Genomic DNA, 23,816 nt, shown 5'->3' on the forward strand with positions numbered 1-23,816 from the left:
GTGAGTTGCTTAATACATTCCTTGTTTAGATTTAAAAAAAAAGAATTCAAGGTATTGTTTTTTATGATTTGAATTTGACATTTGAGATGTTGTATAAATATTTTCAACTTCAAGCTTGAAATTTTGACTAAATTCTACTTAATAAGTTACTATTTTATCTAAATAATCTCTATTATCATTACCACCAACTATCACCATCAACCACTACTATCATTTATTAATTTTATCATTAACTAACATCATTTTTTAACAACACCCACAATCACCACCACCACCATCAATCTATCCCATAATTTGTTACTATTTGATTAACATAATACTAGGTTAATTTAGAGTTGTATTAGTTATAAACCACGTAAATATAGGAATTTTCTTTTTCTTTTTCATATTTGAAACCCAAAATCCCCTAACCCGACCCGACCCGAATCAATAATGAATTCGAGCGCTTCTCTTTATACCGTCCAAAATAGCAACTTTTAGATTTCTCTTTTTCCCCCAAATCCCAAATCGCTATTGGCTTCCATCACGCGCCGGCGAACAAGCACAGAAGCGAAACTACCAAATCAATCAACCGGCGATGGAGATGACAACGGCGGAAGGATCAGTAATTCATCAAGTTCTCGTTAAACTCCTCGACGGAAAACACAAAGCCCTAAATTTCACTACTCCATCCATTTCAACCCTAACCCTAAAACACAAAATCCAAACCCTAACTTCAATTCCTTCTCACCTTCAGCTCCTACTCCCTTCCAATTCATTCTACCCTCTTCGCGACCACCAAACCCTAAATCTCTCAACCGGGTCGACCCAAACACGAACGGTTGAGGTGCATTTGTTGCTCAGATTAAGGGGAGGTAAAGGAGGTTTCGGATCGTTGTTGAGAGGAGCGGCGACAAAGGCGGGGCAGAAGAAGACGAATAATTTTGACGCGTGTAGGGATATGAGTGGTAGGAGGTTGAGGCACGTGAATGCGGAGAAGAAGCTGGAGGAGTGGAGAGCGGAAGCGGAGGAGAGGAAATTGGAGAAGATGGCGGAGGATTTTCTTAAGAAGAACGCGAAGGAAGCTGCGAAAAAAGGGAATAAGGGTGCTAAAGGAGATAATACGGATAAGTATGTGCAGAAGTATAGGGAGGATTCAGCTAAGTGTATGGAGGGAGTGGAGAGGTCAGTTAGGGAATCGCTTAAGGGATTTGTGTCATCTAAAAGGAAGGGCGTTGAGCTCAATGAATCAGATTCCAAAAGGCTTAAGATATGGTAAGTCCTGTTGCGTTTTACTTTTGCATTCTTTTTGCTCTTTTTTGTTTAAGATAACTGATTTGTTTGAAAGACTCAATTTTTAGTGTTGGAATGAGGAATGGTTATTGAGGGTTAGTACTGGAATGAGGAATGGTCATTGAGGATACGTGGGTGATCGAACTAGTTTGTAGTTTAGGTTAGCTGTTGTTTTATGTTGAATTGAGTTTCTCTCTGCAGAGCCATTGTCTTTAGTTGAACAATTGAATATCATTTGCGAAATAGAGAAGGATGCTTCCAATAGACCCTTAGCTTTTTCAGAACATGGTTTGAAAGAAATGAAAGAGTAAAAGCTATGAGAAAAATATTGAAGTAAGAAAAGTACAGGCTCCAAAAATACTAGAGATGACCAAAGTAAAAGAAACAATGATAGTAATAAAATTGAAGAATAAGATAATGCATTAGATGATTGAATGCAAGTTGTAGAAATCATGTTCTTCTTTGATGATTGTTGATACACATTTTTTTGACATATTCCTTTTTGAGGAATTTTCTCATTTATTCAATAAACTTATTGCCTTGTAAAAAATGGAGTGATAACTCAAAGCTTGTGGTTTTTAGTAGGAAGGGTAAGAGGATAATGGGCGATAGTGATAGCGAGGATCTAGATGATGATGATGACAGTGAAGAAGAGGAGGAAGAGAATGACAAATCAACTGTCATAGATAGTGGGCACAATTCAGATTCCAATGGAGAAGTAGAGGGAAGTTTGGATTCTGTGACTGGCAGAAAAGTTGATGGTGGTGCATCTGAGAGCGGTTCTGAGGAAGAAAAGGATACGCTTCTTCCAAAGAATCTTGAATCTGGTGAAGATGTCAATGTAAATGTAGTTCAGCATGAAGGTGAAAGTCTGTCACTCGCTTCAGACGGTCAAGAAAAAGTTGAGCAGAGTGTTGTTGCCTCTACTTTTGGCACTGATATTGCATCTGTAACTGAAAGTGTTCAAACAGAAAAGGAAGTTTCTGGTACTTGTGAGCCAATTGTCGTGGAAGCTAACTCTGTTGTGAAAGAAAATGATGTTGCAGAACCCAGTGATAATTTAAGCCCTATACAAGTTCCTCAAGAAGATGCAGTCTCAAAGGATTCTGACTTGGGAAAACCTTTGAATTTTGAGGAATTTAGTTCAGCGGCGGAACTTGAGGTATGCATATTCGCTGATATAGTATAGTTGATTTGATTCCATTGCTTAGTACATTTGTGTTGTTTATCTGTCATTACATACATATCCTTTAAGCCTTTTTCTACTCGTTTCAAGAATTTGTTCTCAAATTTGCAGGTTGTTAATCAAATTGAAATCACAGTTCTTCAACTTCTCTGTTTGGCTAATTCTTCTCTTTTTGTCCTTTTTCGATGACCTGCTCTTGTTATAACAACCCCCCCCCCCCCCCCTCCCCTTCCCTTCCCTTTCTGTTTTGAATAGCTCAAAGGTTGCTTATGACCACAAAATGTGTGTGATTGTTACTTGTTTACATTGATATCCCTTATGAGATCAATGGCAGTTAATAAATATTTTTGTGCTGTTACTTTGCAGAGCTGATGGCACTGCTTCTCTTCTAATTTTTGCCTTTAATGTTAATCAGTGATATCACTTCAATGACTAGTATAAAATTCCTGATGGCCTCAATAAGATGTTAAAGAAGTTGCTGGAAATGATTCTTGAGAAGATTGCAGTAAAATAAAAATAAAGAGAAGGGAAGTCTTTCTCTAATATCCTTTGTCTGAAAGGACGTAGAAGTTTAAATGAGAAGAACATCTTTTTTTTCATACATTTGCAGAACTTTGTAGGAAATCTTTTCTGGGTGGAAGCTTAAAAAAGCTCTTCTTCAACAACTTTTTTTTGAACTAAATTCATCAAAAAAGTGTGTCGAGCAACTTTCTAGTACTTTGCTTTTCCTCTTCACACAATCAAATGGTACCTATGTGTCTTTGCGGCGAGTTAGTTTGTGTTTTAAGGGGAATGAGGTGGTGGGTCTTCGGTCTATTGGTCTTCCCTTCTTGTGGAAACTCTGGCCTTAGGGCATTGCTTGGTTCATCTACCACTGTTCTAAGTCTTTACTCTTCGTCTCTGATAACAGTATGGAGGTTTGACACAAATACATTTGATATATAATTAGCTGCTTTTTAAAATTGGGACTATATACTATGATTTTGTCATTGATATTGTTGTATTGTCTCTACAATTTCCTTGTTGCTACAAGTAAGCTTGTGTTACTGTTCATTGGTGAATGCAGTAGTGTTTATCGCCAGTAATTCCTAACTAAATGTACTTTGATTTGGTTGTATTAGGTCCTCGGTATGGAGAAGTTAAAGTCAGAACTTCAAGCGTGTGGATTGAAGTGTGGAGGCACTCTGCAAGAACGTGCAGCGAGGCTTTTCTTACTCAAAACCACTCCTTTGGAGATGCTTCCAAAGAAGTTGCTTGCTAAGAAGTAATTTTTTGTTCGTTTGTTTTGCTATTGTAGCTGGTTGTAATTGTATAAGTGTCAGCTTACTCTCTATTTGACTTCATATGTAGATGTGCGTCTGTATTTCTATAGATTTCAACAACTTCCAAGGACGATAGTAGTGATTCACTTTAAAGAGTAATAAAAGGTGACTAATGTTGATTTGGTGCCGATATTTGTGAATTCGATGTCGTATTACCAGTTATGATTTTTGAAATAAATAAAAATTTAAAACCGATTCAATAATCTCTGGAGCTTGCCTTTTCCTTTTGATTAGTTATTCATAATCATGTTTTTCCATTTTAGAGCTTTTTCATCTTCGTGTACCAACTCATTTTGAAGTGAAAACTTGAACTAGAAGCATCATAGAAATTATTTTCATACTCATGCTACAAAAATATTTTCCCGTCGAATGGAAAGCATAAATTGGGAAAAAATGTTTCAGCTTTGCAGGATTTAGACTCAATAATTCAGATCGAGTGTAATATACTGTGCATATATGTTCAGAAAACATATTTCTAGATATACATTATTCGAGTCGAAGTGAAGTTATGAAGCATCTGCACAAGATCACGAACAAAGAGAATTCCGGCAGACAGGGCAAGTCCCATTCATCTTCAACCATTTATCAATACATTCAACATGGAAGCAATGTTCACATTCAGGTACGCATCTCAGTGTTTCTCCCGCACTGTACTCACCTAAGCAGATTGCGCAGATCATAACATTTATTCCCGAAATTCGCCTGCTTTCACCAAGAACCACTTTTGGATAGGACTGAATCGTGGATTCATCGAGCCCTTCTATCACTATCATCGGCATTGGTGCGAACCTTGCCGTAGCAACTGCAGCGGCAGTGGCAGCAGCAATTCGGCGGCGGTGGCTTAGTTCGAGAAATACTCGGCATGAAACGCAGATTAAACAGAGGACGGATGGTAGAATGAGGGATGCACCCACAAAAAAGATCAAGATTATTTCTTTACGTGAAGTACTACCTGCCGATTCAAGTTACTGATCTCATATACACGGTAACATCAATAATTAGCTATCACATACTAATTTAACATTAACCAAATAGGATTGTATAAACTATTAATATGTGTGTGTAGGAATAAACAAGTGTCAAGCACAAATGTTAGCCCAAAACCTTAGGACTTTTCGTCTAATTGACATTTCGTACACGCAAATGCGTTAGCTGTGATAGGTACACAAGGCCGGCAACAGCAGATATACAAATATCTACGTAATCTGATCATTTTAAAGGTAATTATAGGAAAAAAAAAATTTACTTAAAGCATTGATTAGCAAGTTGGTTGGTACAAGATTTCTACTCAATTCATTCATGAAAGAATTATGAGACTTAGAAATAATCCACAAAACAAAAATTCTAGAATAGTAGTATATTCTATACAGGACAACAAATCACCTGTTCTTGGAGCATTGGAATTGCTGTTTTCTCTGCTTGCCCTGTTACTCTCTCCATACTTGCCAAGGTGAACATCCCATGATAGTCGAAGGTCTCCATGTAAGTGAGAAGAAGAAGCCGAAAACGGAGAAGAAGAAAAAAGGTTTAAATATAGAAGCTTTCTTGGAAGAAAATTAGAAGGATTTTGGAGTTTTAGCTCTTTGCTGGAATAGTTGATTTCTTTTACAAGAAAATCTCCTGAAAATGGAATATTGAGAAGTGTATTACCTTGATCAGTACACGTTAGGGGAAAATAATTTGGATTTTGTTGAGTGTTTTCATATTGTAGTTGGAAAGGGTATTGTATGGTGAGATTCCCACAAATGGAAATGTTAGAAGAGAATTTTTGTGTATTACTAAGGAAAGAATGATGGAGAAAAAGAAAAAAGAAGAGACTCAAAATGCTCATAGGTCTCATCTCTGGAGATTTTGACTTTTTTTGTTTAGACAAAAATTTAAGGAAGTTAACTAGTGATTAATTAATTTAACAGAGTATATATCTTTCTGTTGTAATATTTTATATATGTTGGTCTTCTCAAGCAAAAGCAAGACACAGAAAGAGTTGGACCAAAGTGTATTTAAATTTACTTGGTAAATTACATAATCAACTTTCCTCTCTCTGTCAAGCCATCAAAATACTAACACAGCTATATAAATGGGAAACAGGCAACAGCAAAATCTTCTACTCATAAAACTCCAATATTTTGATATCAGGAACTTCTAAGTTTTGTATATTCAAATAAAATCCTTTTTTCATCTAATATTTCTTCCCTATAGCCCTTTCATGGACTAGAGAAAATGGGGTACGTGCAAAGCATGTGTAAAATTCTTCCCACTGAGTTATATTTATCTTTTCCCTCTCCGTTGAGAAATAAAATTAACTAATCTTAAGTCAAAGAGTCGAGAAACTCAATGTCACTGTTCATAGAGCAAGTCAGAGGGCAATTAATATATCTTGTAGACTTGAGTTCTTCCACAACACTATTTCAGCTTTAAAACTAGTATTAGAACTTGATTAGAGTTGAAGAAACAAAACTAATACATAGGAGATTATGAACCACTAATTAATAAATATCACCACTATTAATATTGGTTTTGCACTAGTAACTTTCGCGCTTGCTATGCTTGTTAGCCCGAACATAACCTAAATTGAAAAATTAGGAGTTCTGCCAAACACATGAAATACACTAAGGTTTAATAGGAGTTAATTTTCCTAAAGACATGAAATACACTAAGGTCGTTTGGTTGGGAACAAGTTATCTCGGAATAATTAATTTCGGGATTAGTTATCCTACCATATATATTGGATAGGGTCAAAATCATTTTCTCTCCCAAACTTTGTCTTAAAAATCAAATTCCCCCCTCAACTTTGAACAATAATCATACTCCCACTTTATCCCAATTGACTTTTTAAAATTTCTATTTTACTCTTTATCATCAATTTTTTATTCTTTTTTTCTACTTCTTTAAAATCATCATATTTTCATTTAAAAAAAAATTCATATAACAAATTTTTCATAAAAATATAAACATTATTCATATAACAAAATTTTCATAAAAACATAAACATTATCTTCTAGAAAAAAAAAGTAAAAAATATATAAGCTAATGATGATCTTTATGAAGTAAATTAGCATAGTAAGAAAATTAGTTTTATTAATAATAATCAAAACTATAATATTTATTTTAACAAGTGGAAATAATAAGCACTACTAATTTTAATGCAGAAAATACTAATAATAATGAAAGAGATAAGCCTCTAGTACCACCCTGAACTATGGTCAAAGTTGTTACGACACACTCCAACTTCATAAGGATCCTATTATCCCCTGAACTCAAATTTAGCATATTTTTATCATTTTTCTGAGCTAATGTGACACTTTTATTACATAAAATGGAGCCCATATCAAAGGTGTCACGCCAACTAAAACGATTGACAAAAGGTATCACGTTAACTAAAAAGATTGATAAAAATACGTTAAAATTTAGTTTAAGGGGTAATAGGACCCTGTGAAGTTGACGTGTGTCGTAGCAAATTTGGTCATAGTTCGGGGATACTAGATGTTTTTCTCGAATAAAAATAAGGTCAAATTTTAAAGATTATATTTATTTATATAAATTATAAAATATGTAATACTCTATTAATGGCAATCACAGTTTATTTACTGATATAGACAAAAGGTAATATCATTTCTTATCACTTGATCCTCATGCTAAAAATAAATGTTTTAGTTTATCTGCTCAATTTGTGAAATCAAGAGAATTGTATTATGTTTTTTCTGCCCTTTAGTGTTAAATAACTATATAAAGTAACAGTATAGATAAATTTAAAGTTTCAAATTATCATTAATAAGGTTAATTTAGCAAAATACACCTCTAAGTAAAATGTTCTTAAGGATTATGTTATATCAACAAAAAGTTAAGTAATATGAAATAAATTTCATAAGAGAGTGATAAAACACGGAAATATAAGCACATGCATGTACATACATATGTATATATACACACTTAGGGGTGGGTTGTTTGGAAACAAGTTATTCCGGGATTAGTTAATACAAAATAAGTTGTACTAACATGTATGTGTGATAACTTATCTCATCACTGTGGTATAAATGGTGCAATAAATAATTTTGAGACTACCTAATACATCTAATTAAACGCAGGATAAATAATCATGAACTTTATCCCTGAATTATTATAGTTATACCTCACACCAAACGACTCTTTGATACATATAATAGTAAAATAATAATTTTAAAAATAATATTAAACTTTGTGATCAATTTATAAACCATATTAATTTGCATATAAAGTTAATAAACTTAAATAAAATGCTATAAATATCCATGTTAAAAAAATATTCATTACATATAATATAAAAAGATATTAAATAAATATAGAATTAAAATTATAAAGACAAAATGGACATTGCATGGGATAAAGGGGGATATGATCATTGTTCAATGTTGAGGGGAGAGTTTGATTTTTTTAATCAAAGTTGGGGGTGAAAACGATTTTCACTCATAGTGGATAACTTATCCCATCACAAAGGCACAAATGGTGGGATAAATAATCCCTTGACTAGCTAATATCTCCGACCAAACATGAGATAAAATAATCCTACATTTTATCCCGGGACTATTAGGTATATGATATATCCAAAAGACTAAACCACAAATTAAAATATTATATCCAAAATACTAAGCTTTCATTGAGGAGAAGTAAAATGCTTAGGAGTTTCAAGAATTGGAGTTAATTCGTCTAACAACTTGCTTTCTGATAGCGTTTTTTATCTACTATTATCTAAAAATAATCAAGAAAATAATATAATTAAGTTAGTAATGACCGAACGAAATCATCAAGAAGAGGGATGGGGTGGGGGTATTCAAAAACAAGACACCTCATGGATCACAACTACAATGAAGTCAAACAACTAAGCTATCGCTGATGAATGGTAGAATTACCTTGAATCAAGAGGTTCACTCTTCAAGACTTGGTCAAAACTTTATACTATAAACATTAATCCTACGATTAAAACAATTCTACTAGAAAATTATCAACAATTTGTGAAGTATATAAAGTTATTAAAGCTTTCGAATCTCACCAATCCAATTTATAAGTTGAATTATGACAATAGATGAACATGATTTGTAATAAAAGAAAATCTTTATGTGCGTCGATCGAGCTACAAATTAGGCACGACCTTATCATGCAATTTGGAGAAGAGAAGGCACTTTCTGCAAACAGGACAAGTAGTATTCATCTTCAACCACTTATCAACACAATCAATATGGAAGCAATGTTGACACCCCGGCATACACCTTGCTATCTCTCCGGCAATGTACTCCGCTAGGCATATCGAGCAACTCGATTCGCCCTTACAAACCGAAACAAGTTGCCCCCGTTCATCAACAACAATTTTTTGGTATGACTGAATGGTTGTCTCATCAAGACCAATCGCGTGGCTGGCCCCAGCCTCCACGGCTGATTCACCGCCACTCTCTGAATGCTGGCGGTGAATGCCAGCCACGCGAAAACGAAATGCTATACAGATTACTAACAAGGAGGATGGTACAACAAGACATATGGTAACTATTAGAACAAAAATGACTAATTGATGACTTGCCATGATTCTGGAATCTGGAATTCAATTAACAAAATAGCAGGCTGCTTATATATATTAGATTCCATGACATGTATTATTGTAAGTCAACTCTGTGTACACATCATAATGTACTAGTTGTTATTTGTTTTTTTGTTAATGATGTGCGACCCTATATAAAAATATCATCATCCAATTGAATCTTCTTAATTCTCCGTGTGATGCTTATTGCAATTTATATAATAAGGAAAGTCGATTATACCCCTGGTACATTTTTATTCTAAGGATGTGTTTCGTATGAACTAAAAGATATTTTGAAAAATATGTTATCTAATTTTTATTTTTTTTATGTCTGGTTGGTCAAAATGTGTTGAAAAACATCTTCTCTTGTAAAACAAGTTCTTTAGAAATAAAAGAAAATGACTTTGTGGTGAGAGTAGCGAAACAATTTTCATAAGTGACATTTCAAGTTTATTATCTCCTCCTTGAACCAAAATTTCAAGTGAGATAGATAATTTATTTCAATAATCATAATCGATAACCTTGATTAAAACTAAACAGACTGAAGATTTAAATGGTGCGATGGTAATTTTGACTAATAAATAAAAAAATTGGATTCGGTGGACCGGTGGGCATCTCCAAGAGCCTTTCGATTGTTTAATTAATATAAGAACGCAACTATTTTGAATAACGAAAAGGTCACATACTTCCCTTAATATCAATTTTACTAATATATACTCCCTCCGTCCCAAATTGAGATGACACATTGATTAAGAAAAATAATTAATAACATGCCTAATTTACCATAGTACCCCTATTAAATGATGTTTACAATTTAATTTGAATAAAAAGTAATTAATGCAAAGGGTAAAACATGAAAAAAAAATTATTTTATCTTGATTAATGAAATAAGACAAATAAAATAGAAAATTAAATTAGAAAATTTGGGATGAATAATTTGGGACGGAGGTATTATGCGGTTATCAGTACAATGGCAAGAAAGTCTCATCATTAAAACTTGAGGAATAAAACGATTTTAAGAAACAGAAGACAATCAATTAAGATAATTATATATGCCACAATGATGGAGGAGAGAGACAAAGGTAAAACAACTCTGGGGAGGATAAGATGTACGCAGTTTATATCGCTACCTCTGAGGAAGTAGAAAGACTGTTTTCGATAGACAGACAAAGGTAAAAGACCCGGGAAAAATAAAGGGATAACTAGTTCAAGATAACTCAGATAAAAAGAATCACGAGGTTATTGGTTTAAGCCGTAGAAATATTGTCTTACATAAATATAGAATGAGACTGCATATAATAGATCATTACTGTCTGATTTTTAAACCCTGTATATAGCGAAAGCTCAACGTACCCGAATTTTTTTTTAATAACTCAAATGAAATTGTAATTTGAGCTGCAATTAGACATAATCCAACTATCCCAAGTATTATTATTTATCAGTTTTGCAATTGGAATGCTCGTGCTTGTTATGTTTGTGGTGCAAATATGATACGAGAGGTCGTTTGGCCGCTTCAATAATCTTCACATAAAATTCTAACATTATTAGCTAATACAATATTTAGTTGCTACTTTTAACTTTATCAAATGCTTTTATTTACTCCTAGTCCCTATCCTATGTTTCACTTTGTCCTAATTACTATTTGGAGAGTCAAAGATGTTACTTTTGTCCATGATTTCTTCAATACTTTTTGAATATTCTGAATTATAAATTATTGTGACTAATAGTATAGTTTTAAAATATATAAATTTTATTTAAAAAAATTGAAATTTCCATGTTTGAATTGCAAATGAGTTAGTTTGGCCCTCATAGTCGAAAGCAGGTCACATAAATTAAAATAGAGGGAGTATTATTTTTTATGGCCAAATAGCCTAGAAAATAAAAATGTAGGTATTAGTAATAAATGAAATTATTGAAAATACTAAACTTGAAAACTCCTAAATTAGAATGTTAACAGATAACTATGTATTTCTTTTTCTTTTGGAGCTAAATTGAAATTTAAAAGTCTTTGTTATTCACCTCGTTATATCAGTAAAAGGGAAAAGGCTCAAATATGCCATTGAATTATCAGAAATAGCTCATTTATGTCATCCGTTAAAAGTTAGGCTCATTTATTTCATCGCCGTTATAAAACTGGCTCATCCATGCCATTACTTTTTAACAACCGGTTTTTAAAAATAGTCTTGCCACGTGGCAGCTTATTAGAGGGCCACATCACTTTAAAAAAAAAAAATTCTTTTTAAATTTATTTTTTGATCCATTAAAAAGAATCCACCCAATTTTTTGATCCATTAAAAATTAATTTGATCTATACGTTTAAAATTTGATTAATTTTTCATGATCAAATAAATATTTAAAGAAATTTTTTTTTAAATCTACTACTAAAATTTATAATCAAACGCTATTCTAATTAAGCATATAGTATGTCTTAGCATACATGAAATATTTTGTCAGCCGAATATAAGTAACTTTTTAGTTTTTTATTTTTTTATTAAGCATACAATGACATCATCAGCATCAGGGGCGGCTTAAGCAAATTTATGGCTTAAGGCAAAAATCAAACGGAGACCTTGCGTTTTATTTTTTTTTATAAATTTTTTCTTTTTTCTATAAATAGTATTTAATATATTTCTTAAAATTTGTAATTTATTATTACTAAACAAAAATAGGCCCCTCAAATTTTGGGGTCTTAGGCGGCCACCTTTTCTCCTAAAGGGTTGAGCCTATTAGAGGGCCAAAGTTGTCCTAGGCATACATCTCGAGTTCCGGTTTTGTAACAGCGATGGCATGAATGAGCCAACTTTTAACGGATGACATAAATGAGTCATTTCTGATAGTTTAGTACCATATTGGAGTCTTTTCCCTCTGTAAAATTGATGTGTCAAATTCAATGGACAAGGACAACAGTAGTGCAAGAGCTTGCCTTCTTTCCAACTCTTTAAATCAGTGTAAGTGTGTCTTTCTAAATGAACCTAATAAGTTCTTCTCTCTCCTAGTATGTATTACTCCCTCCGTTCATCTTTACTCGTCTAATATGCTTCAAAAAATTTGAATAGAAAGATAAATGCATATACGGACAAGACTCGAGATGTGGCCAAAACACGTGCTATGAAGAATTAACATGAACAGGGGAAGGATTATTTCTACAAACAGGACAAGTACCATTAATCTTTAACCATGCATCAATGCATTCAGCATGGAAGCAATGTTCACATTCAGGTATGCATCTCACCGTCTCTTTCGGATGGTAGTCTGCCAAACAAATTGGACAAGTTCCATGATTTGGCCCTGGAACTCTCCTACTTTCTCCTAGGACAACTTTTGTGTACGATTCGATCGTTGAGTCGTCAAGGCCGATAGTCGTTTCCGGTTCATGTGGTACTACGGCTGCTCCACCGGCAGTAGTGTTCGGGAGAGTAGCGGCCGCTTGCCGGCTCTCTCGGCTTTGCTCATAACAGATGTAAAATGTCATAGCCATTGAACATGTGATGGCTGGTATCACTAAGGCTAGTGCAACAATTCGGAAAATTTTCATAATTTTTGTACTGCCTGCAAGCAAATACCATGTATCATGTTGCTTATACTTTTATTCCAAATCATTCATCAATTATGAATATATTAAGCTGTTAATAAAATACCAACGTCTTGAGGTGATAGAATCATTCTGTGCACGATCTCAGCCTATTTTGAAGTTGGTGGAGTACCACTTAAGCTCTTAGATATAAATGTCTCAATTATTCCTTCATAAAACGTGACATTGGATTTTTGGATGGCTATATAAGATGCTATATAAGGTGCATGGATGTTTTTAATATTGTGAGATCAGTTTTTAGCGAAAACTGTGCGAACTTGACCCAAAACAAACATTAACACACTATGTAAATAGGTGTCTTTAGGCTGATTTTAGCCCAAAACACATAGCTCTTGAGGAACAAAAAACTTCAACTAATTACGATTCCGACATCATAGGTTGATACTCTTAGCATTGGTAAAAGGGAAACATATTGAAGGAGAAATGGCAAGAGACTGTAAATGGAGAAGTATTTACCTGTTCCAGGAGCATCAAAGCATCGAACTTCTCCAGTAGTTGCATTCTTAAACCCACAATGATCTCGTTTCGCTTCACAATTTTGGCAGTTTGGTTCATCCCATGTTAACACAAGATCATTATTGAGGTCACTTGAAAAAACTGGCTCATATTCGGAAGTCCACGAGGAAGGAAGAGACAAAGTGCTATTTACACTGCAGTTATACAAACTTATCATTTCTCTTGCAAGACTCATTGAAGAAGTAGCCAAAGTGGATATAGTAGAATTACTCATACAACCAATAACATTGATACGAGACGTGACCAAATCTGTCGAACAAGTCAAGAAAGTATAATTTCGATAGTAGACAGCCCTGAAGGGAGAAGAAGAAGGAATTTGAAACTCAGTAAGCCGTTTTGGGAGGCAATTAAATGGATCGTAGAGTTGAATTTCTTGTGTCAGGTAGTCGATATCTCTTACATAGAAATTCCCTGCACCTGGAACATTTAGAGTTGCTCTGCCTCGATTGTTGCATTTTAGGTTGAAACCAGGATATGTACAATGTCGAAGATTTTGTGGCCCTTGTAATCCAAAAGGAAATCGGATGTCAAAACGATTATTTCCACAAGTGGAATCCGGAGGGCAATCATAGTTTGCATAAACAGATGAAAAGAGAAGGAAAAAGACAAAGAGGAGTAGCAAATTGTCCATGTTGCAAGAACGAATTTCAATATGGATAGGCTGCATATATTAGATAAGAACTTAGAAAAATCCAAGACATAGAGAGAGTTCCATTTATTTAATAGTTGTTTCAAAAGTCAAAAGCTTGAGTTGGTGATCATGCCAAGGATGTTATAGTGAGCCAGTTCAACCAACAAATATAAAATCCAACTTATATTATATTATAGAGTTGAATAGAATGAAAGAGGAAGTGTGGCCGCAGGTAATGCTAGAGTCAACAGAAAGAAGAGAATAAAAATACTTATCTGATAACATCCTGCCTACCAACAGTGGCGCATGCAGGAATTTATTTCAGGGGATTGGAAAAAATAAAAATATAAATGTGTAAATACGTTATTAAAATATAATTTCAAGGTATAGCAGCTGTACATGCGTCCTTTTACTCAAGAAGCGAACATAGAACCATTGGGCTATCCAACAACCTTGTTTTTAGGTGGCTCAAAATTAATCTATATACATAAATATAGATTTTCTACGTTATATATACAACGTAATTTTTTGTCGAGGGGGTTCGGGTGAACCCCTTGGATACGCCCCTGCCTACCAAGCTGCTTAGATAAGCGGCATAGCTTTTGGTTGTCACTCATAGAAGCGTTGTTAATAAGACGAAATATAACCATGGTATATCTTTTTTAATATTAAAGTTGAGTGGTTTTTGTTAGATATGCCAATAAAGTCTCACATTGGTAGTCGAAAAGAAAAAGGAGTTACTTATAAGATGTTGGATACTCTTAATGGTGTGAGGCCTTTTGTGGAAAACCATACCGACTTGATCCAAAGTGAGCAATATCACACCTTATTAAGAGTATTCTTGAACCATTTTAGCACAACAACAGATACTCAGAGCATAGGTTTCATTCAACCTCATAAAAAACTATATAAGCCTCTCATCCATCCACCACAGTTGCAATGCATATTTGCATTAAGAGCATCTAATTCATCCCAGATGCTCCTAATTTTAGTGAAATAACCAACTAGGTCATTGTTTTCTTGAACTAAAGCTGTTAGTTCCTTTTGTAGGTGATAGAGTTTGATACCATTAGGTTGCCCAAACCTATGTTCAAGGTCAGACCAAAGATCTTGAACTGCTTTTGAATAGAAGACACTTATCAATATCTTTTGAGAGAGTCTTCAACAACCGAGACGTAACCATATCATTACATATTGCTCCCCCCCCCCCCCCCCCCCACCCCACCCCACCCCCCAAAAAAAAACTCATGCTCGATGTGGGGGTTGTCCGTACCATGTGGGGGAATTTTATCATAGAACAGCTAGTTATTTATCTCTGTAACGAAAACTATAGGGGGTTGTACTGGCCAGTTCCAATAGTGAACAACTGCCCAAAGAAAAACTGTCTGATTTATTGAACCAGTGAATCTTTGTAAACTTATGTGTATTTAAACGTTTATAATAACATATAATCACAAATACTTACTTATAAAAAGAACAAAGAGACATGTGATTTATTAATTTGACATCTTACGATGTTCTGTTACATTATTTGTGAACTATGATTTGCTCATTTGATAAGATTGTATAAGAGTTGAGGAAGTTCGATACTTTTAACAAATTGTGGGATTTTAGTGTTTATAAGAAAAAACGCAACTGAAGAAATCCAAATTGCATATCGAAACAAAATTTAATTTCAAATCATGATTTGAAATCACGAGCAAACTGGCCCTAAGTAACAGAAGAAGATATACAGACAAGACTAGAGATGTGGGGGAAAATATGTTATGAAGAATTAACATGAACAGGGGAAGGATTATTTCTACAGAGAGGGCAAGTACCCTTAATCTTTAACCATTCATCAATGCATTCAGCATGGAAGCAATGCTCACATTCAGGTATGCATCTCACTGTCTCTTTTGCATGGTACTCTCCCAAACATATTGGACAAGTTCCATGATTTAGCCCTGGAACTCTCCTACTTTCTCCTAGGACAACTTTTGTGTACGATTCGATCGTCGAGTCATCGAGGCCGATATTCGTTTCCGGTTGTGGTGCTACGGCTGCTCCACCGGCAGTAGTGTTCTGGAGAGCTGCTGCGGCTCGGCGGCTATCTCGGTTTTGTTCATAGCAGATGTAACATGTTATAAGCATTGAACCTGTGATGGCTGGTACCACTAAGGCTAGTGCAACAATTCGGAAAATTTGTAGACCTTTTGTACTGCCTGCAAGCAAAGTTAAGGCAAAACAATGTTAGTATATTCTCCTGGAAAATAAACTGATTTCTTACTTATTTTTTAGCGTTTGATGAGAAAGAAAAACAAGTTATTTATAGAGGTGGGAGGGAGTGGGTTGCGAGGCCTCGAGGCGGGGGAAGGAGAGATGGTCAAGGGGCAGGGGTTGGGGACATTGGGTCTGTGAGAGGATACCATAAATGTAACCAACTTATAAAACTTGTTTTTCCTATTAAGGAAGTCATTTTTAACAGCTTATTATTCCGGTAAAAATCTTTTCCAAAAATTTTGTCTACTATACATAAGGAAAAAAAAAAAAAACATTTTTACCAGAAAATGTTTCCGCCATTACCAAACGCGCCCTTATATTGATAATACTCCAAACTTTGGGTGATGTATATTGAACCTTAAAAAAAAATTTAACAATGCCTAATTATATTAAGTTTTGACGCCATTTAGCAAACAACTGACGTGTTCAGTGATATAACCGTACACGTTAGCTTAAAATTTAATCAGATTCTCAATGTTCCAAATCTTTCATTAATGTGATAGAATGACTTACATCTTCTTCTTCACGATCTGAGCCTATTTTAAAGTTGGTAGGATAATAAAACACTTAAATATAAATGTCTCTTTCCTCCATAAAGTTTGACATTGAACTACTATATAAGAAAGGCCAACTTGACATTTCAGAATGAAGTTATTACTGTAATATATTTGGTCAATGTTTATTCACAGTTGATTCTATCAATTTAAGTTTCATTTACTACCTTTATAAAAATCAACTAATACAAGTTTATTTCGGCACTATCCATCAGCTATCTTTTACCTTTCCTTGAGAATATCTTGACCCAATCAAAGTCAAATCATCCTTAGCCACATAAATAGCTTTCGCTGACTACTCTCACCTGACGTTGGCCTGTAATTATCTTTAGTTTAAGATGACAAAATTCAAAAGTCTTGTCTTTCTTTCTTAAATTCCGTGTCTAGTCAAAATTAGATAAACAAATTGAAACGCATAGATATGATAATACGTTCATTGCCAGCTTCAACTAATCAAGCAGAGTTTATTAACATACTTAGACAAGACAACCTAGGTAAATGGGAAAATATACTGTAAATGAAAAGATATTTACCTGTTCCTGGAAAATCATAGCATTGAATTTCTCCAGTAGTTGCATTCTTAAACCCACAAAGATCTCGTTGTGCTTCACAATCTTGGCAATTTGGTTCATCCCATGTTAACACAAGATCATTAGTAAGATCACTTGAAAAAACTGCCTCAAATTCAGGAGTCCAGGAAACAGGTAGAGACAAAGTGTTATTTATACTGCAGTTGTACAAACTTTTCATATCTCTTGCAAGGTTTATTGAAGAAGTAGCTAAAGTTGAGGTACTAGAATCACTCATACAACCAATAACATTGAACAGCGACGTCACCGAATCTGTAGAACAAGTCAAGAAAGTATAGTTTCGATACGAAACAGCCTTGTAGACGGAAGAAGAAGGAATTTGAAAATGAGTAAGCCTTTTAGGAAGGCAATTTGATGGATCGTAGAGTTGAATTTCTTGAGTCAGGTAGTCGATATCGCGAACATAGAAATCCCCGGCACCTGGAAGATTTAGAATTGTTCTGCCTTGATTGTTGCATTTAAGATTGAAACCAGGATTATACGTACAGTGTTGAAGATTTCGTGGCCCTTCTAGTCCAAAAGGAAATCGTATGTCAAAACTATTGTTTCCACAAATGGAATCCAGGGGGCAATCATAGTTTGCATAAACAGATGAAAAGAGAAGAAAAGAGGAAAAGAAGAATAGCAAATTGTCCATATGTTTTCAAGAATGGATTTCGATACGGACAGACCTCTTATATATTGGATTAGAATCTACAAATAGCAAAGGCATAGAGAGTTCCATTTATTTATTAGTTGTTTCAAAAGTCAAAAGTTTGAGTTGGTGATCATGCCAAAGATGTTATATTGAGCCTGTTCAAACAACAAATATAAAATCTAACTTATAGTATACTATAGAGTTGAATAGAGTGAAAGAGGACGTGTTGCCGCAGGTAAACGCTAGAGTTAAAAGAAAAAAGTGAAAACAAATGCATGATAAGGACATGTATGAACCTCAACAAAGCAGAAAGGATACAATTATTCATTTGATAAACTAGCAAATTAAAATTATCTTAACTGCTCCATTTTTTTAAATTATGTATTTGGAAACTCATAACAAATAGTAGTAAATGCTTAAATAGTTGCATTAGTTTATCGTTAAGCTGCTTCCATGGGAGTATAATAGAGCACAAACCATAAGGAAATCAGGCTATGTATAGTATATGAATTTTGCATCTGATTGATGTCAATGGGATTAGTAATGTATTTTTTAAAAAGAAAGGAGGATGGCTTGGCAACAATATTTACATCTATTGGAATTTGCTAGACATGATGACTTGATGGGTACTCAATCGCAACTTGTTGAAAGGGGAGCAACTGTGACATTTATAGAACTATATCTGGTATTTGCTGATTTTTAGTCCACTTGGGGCACCTATGATCGATTCTTCCGTCAGATACTTGCATCCACACAACAATATATCTCGGATAACTTTCTGCCTATCAAGGCTGCGCATATAAGGGGTTACATAGCTTTTGGTTGTGAATCATAGAATCTTTGTTAAAAAGATGGAAATATAACCAAGGTATATCTTTTTTAGTATCAAAGTTGTATCCGTTGTAGCAGTTTTTATTGGAGGTCCGAACAAAATTCCACATTAATAGCTGAAAAGAATAATGAGATACTTATAAGATATTGGATACTCTTAATGGAGTGAGACCTTTTGGTAAAAACATGCTGGTTGGGCCCATTGTGGACAGTATCATACCTTACTAAGAGTATTCTTAGACCGTTTTAGCTCAATAACTAGTATCAGAGCCAATGGTTTGGCAGGACGTGTATGATGCAGGAGCATAGGTTTCACTCAATCTCATAAGAAACTGAATAAGTCTCTTGTACTATTTAGATTGCATAACTTTCTTCTTTCCACTACAGTTGCAATGCATATTTGCATTAAGAGCATCCAATTCATCTCAAATCCTCTTTATTTTAGTGAAATAACCAGCTATGTCATTGTTTCCATGAACTTAATCTGTTAGTTCCATTTGTAGGTGACTGAGTTTGATACCACTAGGTTGCGCAAACCTATGTTCAAGGTCATTGAATCGAGGACACTATCAGCAATAATTTTTGAGAGAGAGAGTTCAACAGCCAGGATGTAACCATATATCATTAAACCTGATCGATTTTCATTGTACACAATGCATGTATATATACAAGTATTTCAGCAGAAACAGAAAGAGAAAGAGAAAAATACAATTTACACTTAGCTGATTTCTATTGTGCTAAGAATAACAAACTTAGATATATAAATGCATATACAAACAAGACTCGAGATGTAGGGAAAATGTGTTATGAAAAATTAACATGAACAGGGGAAGGATTGTTTCTGCAAACAGGACAAGTACCCTTAATCTTTAACCATTCATCAATACATTCAGCATGGAAGCAATGTTCACATTCAGGTATGCATTTCACTGTCTCTTTTGGATGGTAATCTGCCAGACATATTGGCAAATTCCATGATTTGGCCCTGGAACTCTCCGACTTTCTCCTAGGACAACTTTTGTGTACGACTGGATCGTCAAATCATCAAGGCCAATAGTCACTTCCGGCTGTGGTGCTACGGCTGCTCCACCAGGAGTAGTGTTCTGGGGAGCAGCCTCTGCTTGCCAGTTCTCTCGGCATTGCCCATAATAGATGTATAATGTTACACCCATTGAACATGTGATGGCTGGTATCACTAAGGCTAGTGCAACAATTTGGAAAATTTCTATACCTATTGGACTGCCTGCGAGCAAATATCATGGTAATGTAATTTTCTTATTATGTTTCTTGTATTGTACGCTCTTACTTTCTTCTACTCGAGCTATACAGATAGTTGAAAAAAATAGTAATAACAAAACATAATTATATTAAGTTTGAAGCCATTTTCATAAACAATTAATTTGTGCAGTAATAATCATACCCTTTTAGATTAAAAATTTAGATGAGATTTTCTCAGCCAAACTAATTCCAAATCATTTCACTAATTTTGATTAGGGATGGCAATGGGGTGGCGCGGTTTAAGTCTTCCCCCCGCTAAAGTTTTGCCCTGCCCCCTTTAACTGTCGACCCTATTTAGCTCCACCCCGCTTTATTTCTTATTTACAGTCTCCTAAGGTGATAGAATAACATACATCATCTTCTGCACAATGTCAGCCGATATTAAAGTTTGTGGATAATACAAACTCTTAAATATATACTTAGGTCTCATTCCTCCACAGAGTTTGACATAGGATTACTATATTAAATAAGAAGGGCCAAGTTGAAATTTCAAAATGAAATTATTAATATGTTTGGTCAATAAAAGAACGGTTATTCACAATTGATTCTACCAATATAAGATTCATATGCTATAATAGTACTACAAGTTTATTAAGCTCAAAGTCTAAGCCCAACTCAGCTATCCTTTTCTTCTCCCAAAGAATATCTTGACACAATCAAAGTCAAAATCTCCTTAGCCACATCGATTATTTTCATTGAATACTCTCAGTTAACTCTGATAATTAACTAATTAATTACTTTGCAAAGTATAATCAATTCAAAGTTTGAATCAGATTGAATATCAGTTTACTGTCTAACTATAATGATTCCTCTGGATACTTCAAAAGAAAAAAAAAACTACATATAAAGTGTAAGGATGTTTTAATAGTCTGAGTTTATGGAGAAAAATCATGCAGGGGTTCACAGTATCATAGTATGTTAATAGTGTCTTCAGACTGATTTAGCCCAACACACTGAGCTATTGAAGAACAAACTTAATGTTTAGCCAACTTCAACTGATTAAGACTTGAGCATAGCTGATTCTTCTCTTAGCTAATTACCTAGTTAAATGGCAAAATATTGAACGAGAAAAGGATGTGGGAGGTAGCAGATATCTCGTGGAATTAGTAGAGATGCATGCAAGTTGGTCCTGATACCATGGTCATCAAAAAGGATTGGAGAAATGGGAGGAGACGATGTAAATGGAGAAATATTTACCTGTTCCAGGACTAGAAGCATCAAAGCATTGAATTTCTCCAGTAGTTGAGTTCTTAAACCCACAAACACAGCGTTTTGCTTCACAGTTTTGGCAATTCGGTTCATCCCATGTTAACAGAAGATCATTATTAAGGTCACTTGAAAATGCTACCTCATATTCAGGAGTCCGCGAAAGAGGAAAAGGTAAAGTGAGTTACATTGCAGTTGTACAAGCTTACCATTGCGCTTGCATGGCTCGATGAAGAAGTAGCCAAAGTGGAGATAGTAGAATTACTCATACAATCAATAACACTGAACTGTGACCTGACCAAATCTGTCGAACAAGCCAAGAAAGTATAGTTCTGATAGAAAACAGGCTTGAAGATTGAAGAAAAAGGAATTTGATAATCAGTAAGGTGTTTTGGGAGGCAATTAGATCGATCATAGAGTTGAATTTCTTGTCTGCGGTAGTTGATATCGCGTACATAGAAATCCCCTGCACCTGGAAGATTTAGAATGGTTCTGCCTTGATTGTTGCATTTAAGACTGAAACGAGGATTATATGTACAGTGTTGAGGATTTTGTGGATCTTCTAACCCAAAAGGAAATCGTATGTCAAAATAATTATTTCCACAAACGGAATACAGGGGGCAATCGTAGTTTGCATAAACAGATGAAAAGAGGAGAAAAGAAACAAAGAAGACTAGCAAACTGTCCATACGTTTCAAGAATCAATATCTATACGGATAGGTCACTTATATACGAAATAGTAAAGGTATAGACAGCTCCATTTGTTTATGAGTTGTTTTAAAAGTCAGAAGTTTGATTTGGATGTTACAATGAGCTTGTTCAAACAACAAATATATAATCAACTTATATAGTAAAAGTTGAACAGGATGTGTTGCCGCAGGTAAACGCTAGAATTGAAAAAAAAAAGTGAATACAAATCCATGAGTTGTGTTGATCAGCAGAGAAAGAATTAGGACATGCTCTAGGAAAATCATGTAAACATAAGACACAATGTATGGAAATTCTCTATGTCTGCATATTCCTTGCCAATCATCTTTATTTATACAAGCTAAAGAATCTTCTCTTCTAAGCTAAACAAAGACTAAAAATAAAAGAAACTTCTCTTCTAAGCTAAAAAATAAGGAACCTTCTATTCTAAGTTGGCCCATGGTCTTGTTTGCTACTACCCAAATGTTTATCTTAGCTCAAATATTTATTTCGTCTAACATCCCCTCAAGTTGGAGGGGAAATAAGTGACACCCAACTTGCACAAATTCTGATGGTGAGGAGGTCCAGCAAAGGATTTGGTGAAGATGTCAGCGAGTTGATCCTTATATGGAACAAAAGAAAGAGATATCAAGCCTGAGAGATATTGTTGACGAACAAAGTGGCAGTCAAGTTCGACATGCTTTGTTCGCTCATGGAAAATTGGATTTCGAGCTATATGTAAGGCTATTTGACTGTCGGAGTGAATTGGAATAGGAATTGGTGGAGGGATTGCCAGATCAGTGAGTAATCTTGTTAACCAGGTCAATTCAGAAACCAATCGTCGCATTAAGAGATATTCTGCTTCTGCAGATGAAAGAGAGACGGACAATTGCTTCTTCGACTTCCAAGAAATTAATGAACCACCCAAACTGATGAAAAACCCATTAACCGGTCAACGTGTAGTCCGGCAAGAAGCCCTGTCGGCATCGCAGTAGGCATGAAGTGAAAAGGATGAAGAAGCATTAAGGAATATCCCCTGAATTGGGTAAGTTCTCAAGTAACTGAGCACTCTCAGACCTGCTTTGTAATGGTCAAGACTAGGTTGTTGCATATATTGACTAAGGGTCAATACAGCAAAGCATAGATCTGGTCTTGTATGAGTTAAATAATTGATCTTTTCAATGAAATATCTATAAAGACTGGGATCTGACATGAGATTGGTTGATTTTGTAGGGAATTTCAATGTAGGATCCATCGGGGAGAGGAAGCTGGAGGAAGATGAGAAACGTCAAACTCATTAAGCCAGTCTAAGGTATACTTCCGTTGGCTCAGAATAATTCCTTGGTCCTCTCTTACAACTTTCATTCCTAAAAAATAATGCAAAGGACCTAGATTTTTAATCTTAAACTCAGCTTGAATGAAAGCCTTGAGTTCTTTTATTTCATCAATAGCATCTCCTGTAATTAAGATATCATCAACGTATACTGCAACAATTGAAATGAAATCCCCTGAGTGTTTAAAGAATAAGGAATAGTCATTAAGTGAAGTTGTATAACCTTTGAAATTTCAAGCCCCTTCAAGCCAGACATACCATTGCCTGGAAGCTTGTTTCAACCCATAGAGAGACTTCTTGAGTCGACAAACCATGTTAGGTTGAGGTGGATCTAGACCAGCTAGAAACTTTATATAGACCTCTTATTGCAAATT

At 34.7% G+C, this 23,816-nt stretch overlaps 5 protein-coding genes and 1 pseudogene across 6 annotated transcripts; 1 reads left to right on the forward strand and 5 right to left on the reverse strand.

The window, feature by feature from the left end:
* The first annotated feature begins 373 nt into the window (after positions 1-373).
* Positions 374-3,910, forward strand: LOC107839321 (replication stress response regulator SDE2). 2 transcript variants are annotated; one of them, XM_016682756.2, is made up of 3 exons: positions 374-1,254; positions 1,858-2,434; positions 3,580-3,910. In XM_016682756.2, exons 1-3 carry the CDS (start codon positions 578-580, stop codon positions 3,724-3,726), a joined length of 1,401 nt encoding a protein of 466 aa, XP_016538242.2. In that variant the 5' UTR covers positions 374-577; the 3' UTR covers positions 3,727-3,910. The 2 variants fall into 2 exon arrangements, with proteins under 2 accessions (XP_016538242.2, XP_047250470.1); XM_047394514.1 differs by having other exon boundaries at positions 386-1,254; positions 1,855-2,434.
* Positions 3,911-4,212: 302 nt separating this feature from the next.
* LOC107839322 (putative RING-H2 finger protein ATL21C) lies at positions 4,213-5,946 on the reverse strand. Its single transcript, XM_016682757.2, has 2 exons — positions 5,164-5,946; positions 4,213-4,732 (listed from the first exon to the last, which is right to left on the reverse strand). The coding sequence occupies exons 1-2, from the start codon at positions 5,618-5,620 to the stop codon at positions 4,308-4,310; spliced, it is 882 nt and encodes a 293-aa protein (XP_016538243.2). The 5' UTR covers positions 5,621-5,946; the 3' UTR covers positions 4,213-4,307.
* Positions 5,947-8,695: 2,749 nt separating this feature from the next.
* Positions 8,696-9,375, reverse strand: LOC107879263 (RING-H2 finger protein ATL20-like). Its single transcript, XM_016726336.2, has one exon. It carries the CDS (start codon positions 9,329-9,331, stop codon positions 8,888-8,890), a length of 444 nt encoding a protein of 147 aa, XP_016581822.2. The 5' UTR covers positions 9,332-9,375; the 3' UTR covers positions 8,696-8,887.
* A 3,056-nt stretch (positions 9,376-12,431) lies between these two features.
* On the reverse strand, positions 12,432-14,064 carry LOC107879264 (putative RING-H2 finger protein ATL21A). The gene is made up of 2 exons (XM_016726337.2): positions 13,374-14,064; positions 12,432-12,874 (listed from the first exon to the last, which is right to left on the reverse strand). The coding sequence occupies exons 1-2, from the start codon at positions 14,062-14,064 to the stop codon at positions 12,432-12,434; spliced, it is 1,134 nt and encodes a 377-aa protein (XP_016581823.2).
* A 1,606-nt stretch (positions 14,065-15,670) lies between these two features.
* On the reverse strand, positions 15,671-18,229 carry LOC107879761 (putative RING-H2 finger protein ATL21A). The gene is made up of 2 exons (XM_016726706.2): positions 17,414-18,229; positions 15,671-16,268 (listed from the first exon to the last, which is right to left on the reverse strand). Exons 1-2 carry the CDS (start codon positions 18,105-18,107, stop codon positions 15,829-15,831), a joined length of 1,134 nt encoding a protein of 377 aa, XP_016582192.2. The 5' UTR covers positions 18,108-18,229; the 3' UTR covers positions 15,671-15,828.
* A 1,482-nt stretch (positions 18,230-19,711) lies between these two features.
* Positions 19,712-22,407, reverse strand: LOC107879265 (annotated as a pseudogene).
* Between the last annotated feature and the right edge of the window lie 1,409 nt (positions 22,408-23,816).

The sequence above is a fragment of the Capsicum annuum genome, chromosome 8 (assembly GCF_002878395.1).
Source record: "Capsicum annuum cultivar UCD-10X-F1 chromosome 8, UCD10Xv1.1, whole genome shotgun sequence".
NCBI classification, from domain to species: domain Eukaryota; kingdom Viridiplantae; phylum Streptophyta; class Magnoliopsida; order Solanales; family Solanaceae; genus Capsicum; species Capsicum annuum.

Coding starts and splice junctions, on each gene's coding strand:
- LOC107839321 (XM_047394514.1), top strand. CDS start 578: ATGGAGATGACAACGGCGGAAGGATCAGTAATTCATCAAGTTCTCGTT. Junction 1,255..1,854: donor TCCAAAAGGCTTAAGATATG/GTAAGTCCTGTT, acceptor TGTGGTTTTTAG/TAGGAAGGGTAAGAGGATAA. Junction 2,435..3,579: donor GTTCAGCGGCGGAACTTGAG/GTATGCATATTC, acceptor TGGTTGTATTAG/GTCCTCGGTATGGAGAAGTT.
- LOC107839322 (XM_016682757.2), bottom strand. CDS start 5,620: ATGAGACCTATGAGCATTTTGAGTCTCTTCTTTTTTCTTTTTCTCCAT. Junction 4,733..5,163: donor TTCCAATGCTCCAAGAACAG/GTGATTTGTTGT, acceptor TTGAATCGGCAG/GTAGTACTTCACGTAAAGAA.
- LOC107879263 (XM_016726336.2), bottom strand. CDS start 9,331: ATGGCAAGTCATCAATTAGTCATTTTTGTTCTAATAGTTACCATATGT.
- LOC107879264 (XM_016726337.2), bottom strand. CDS start 14,064: ATGGACAATTTGCTACTCCTCTTTGTCTTTTTCCTTCTCTTTTCATCT. Junction 12,875..13,373: donor CTTTGATGCTCCTGGAACAG/GTAAATACTTCT, acceptor ATTTGCTTGCAG/GCAGTACAAAAATTATGAAA.
- LOC107879761 (XM_016726706.2), bottom strand. CDS start 18,107: ATGGACAATTTGCTATTCTTCTTTTCCTCTTTTCTTCTCTTTTCATCT. Junction 16,269..17,413: donor CTATGATTTTCCAGGAACAG/GTAAATATCTTT, acceptor CTTTGCTTGCAG/GCAGTACAAAAGGTCTACAA.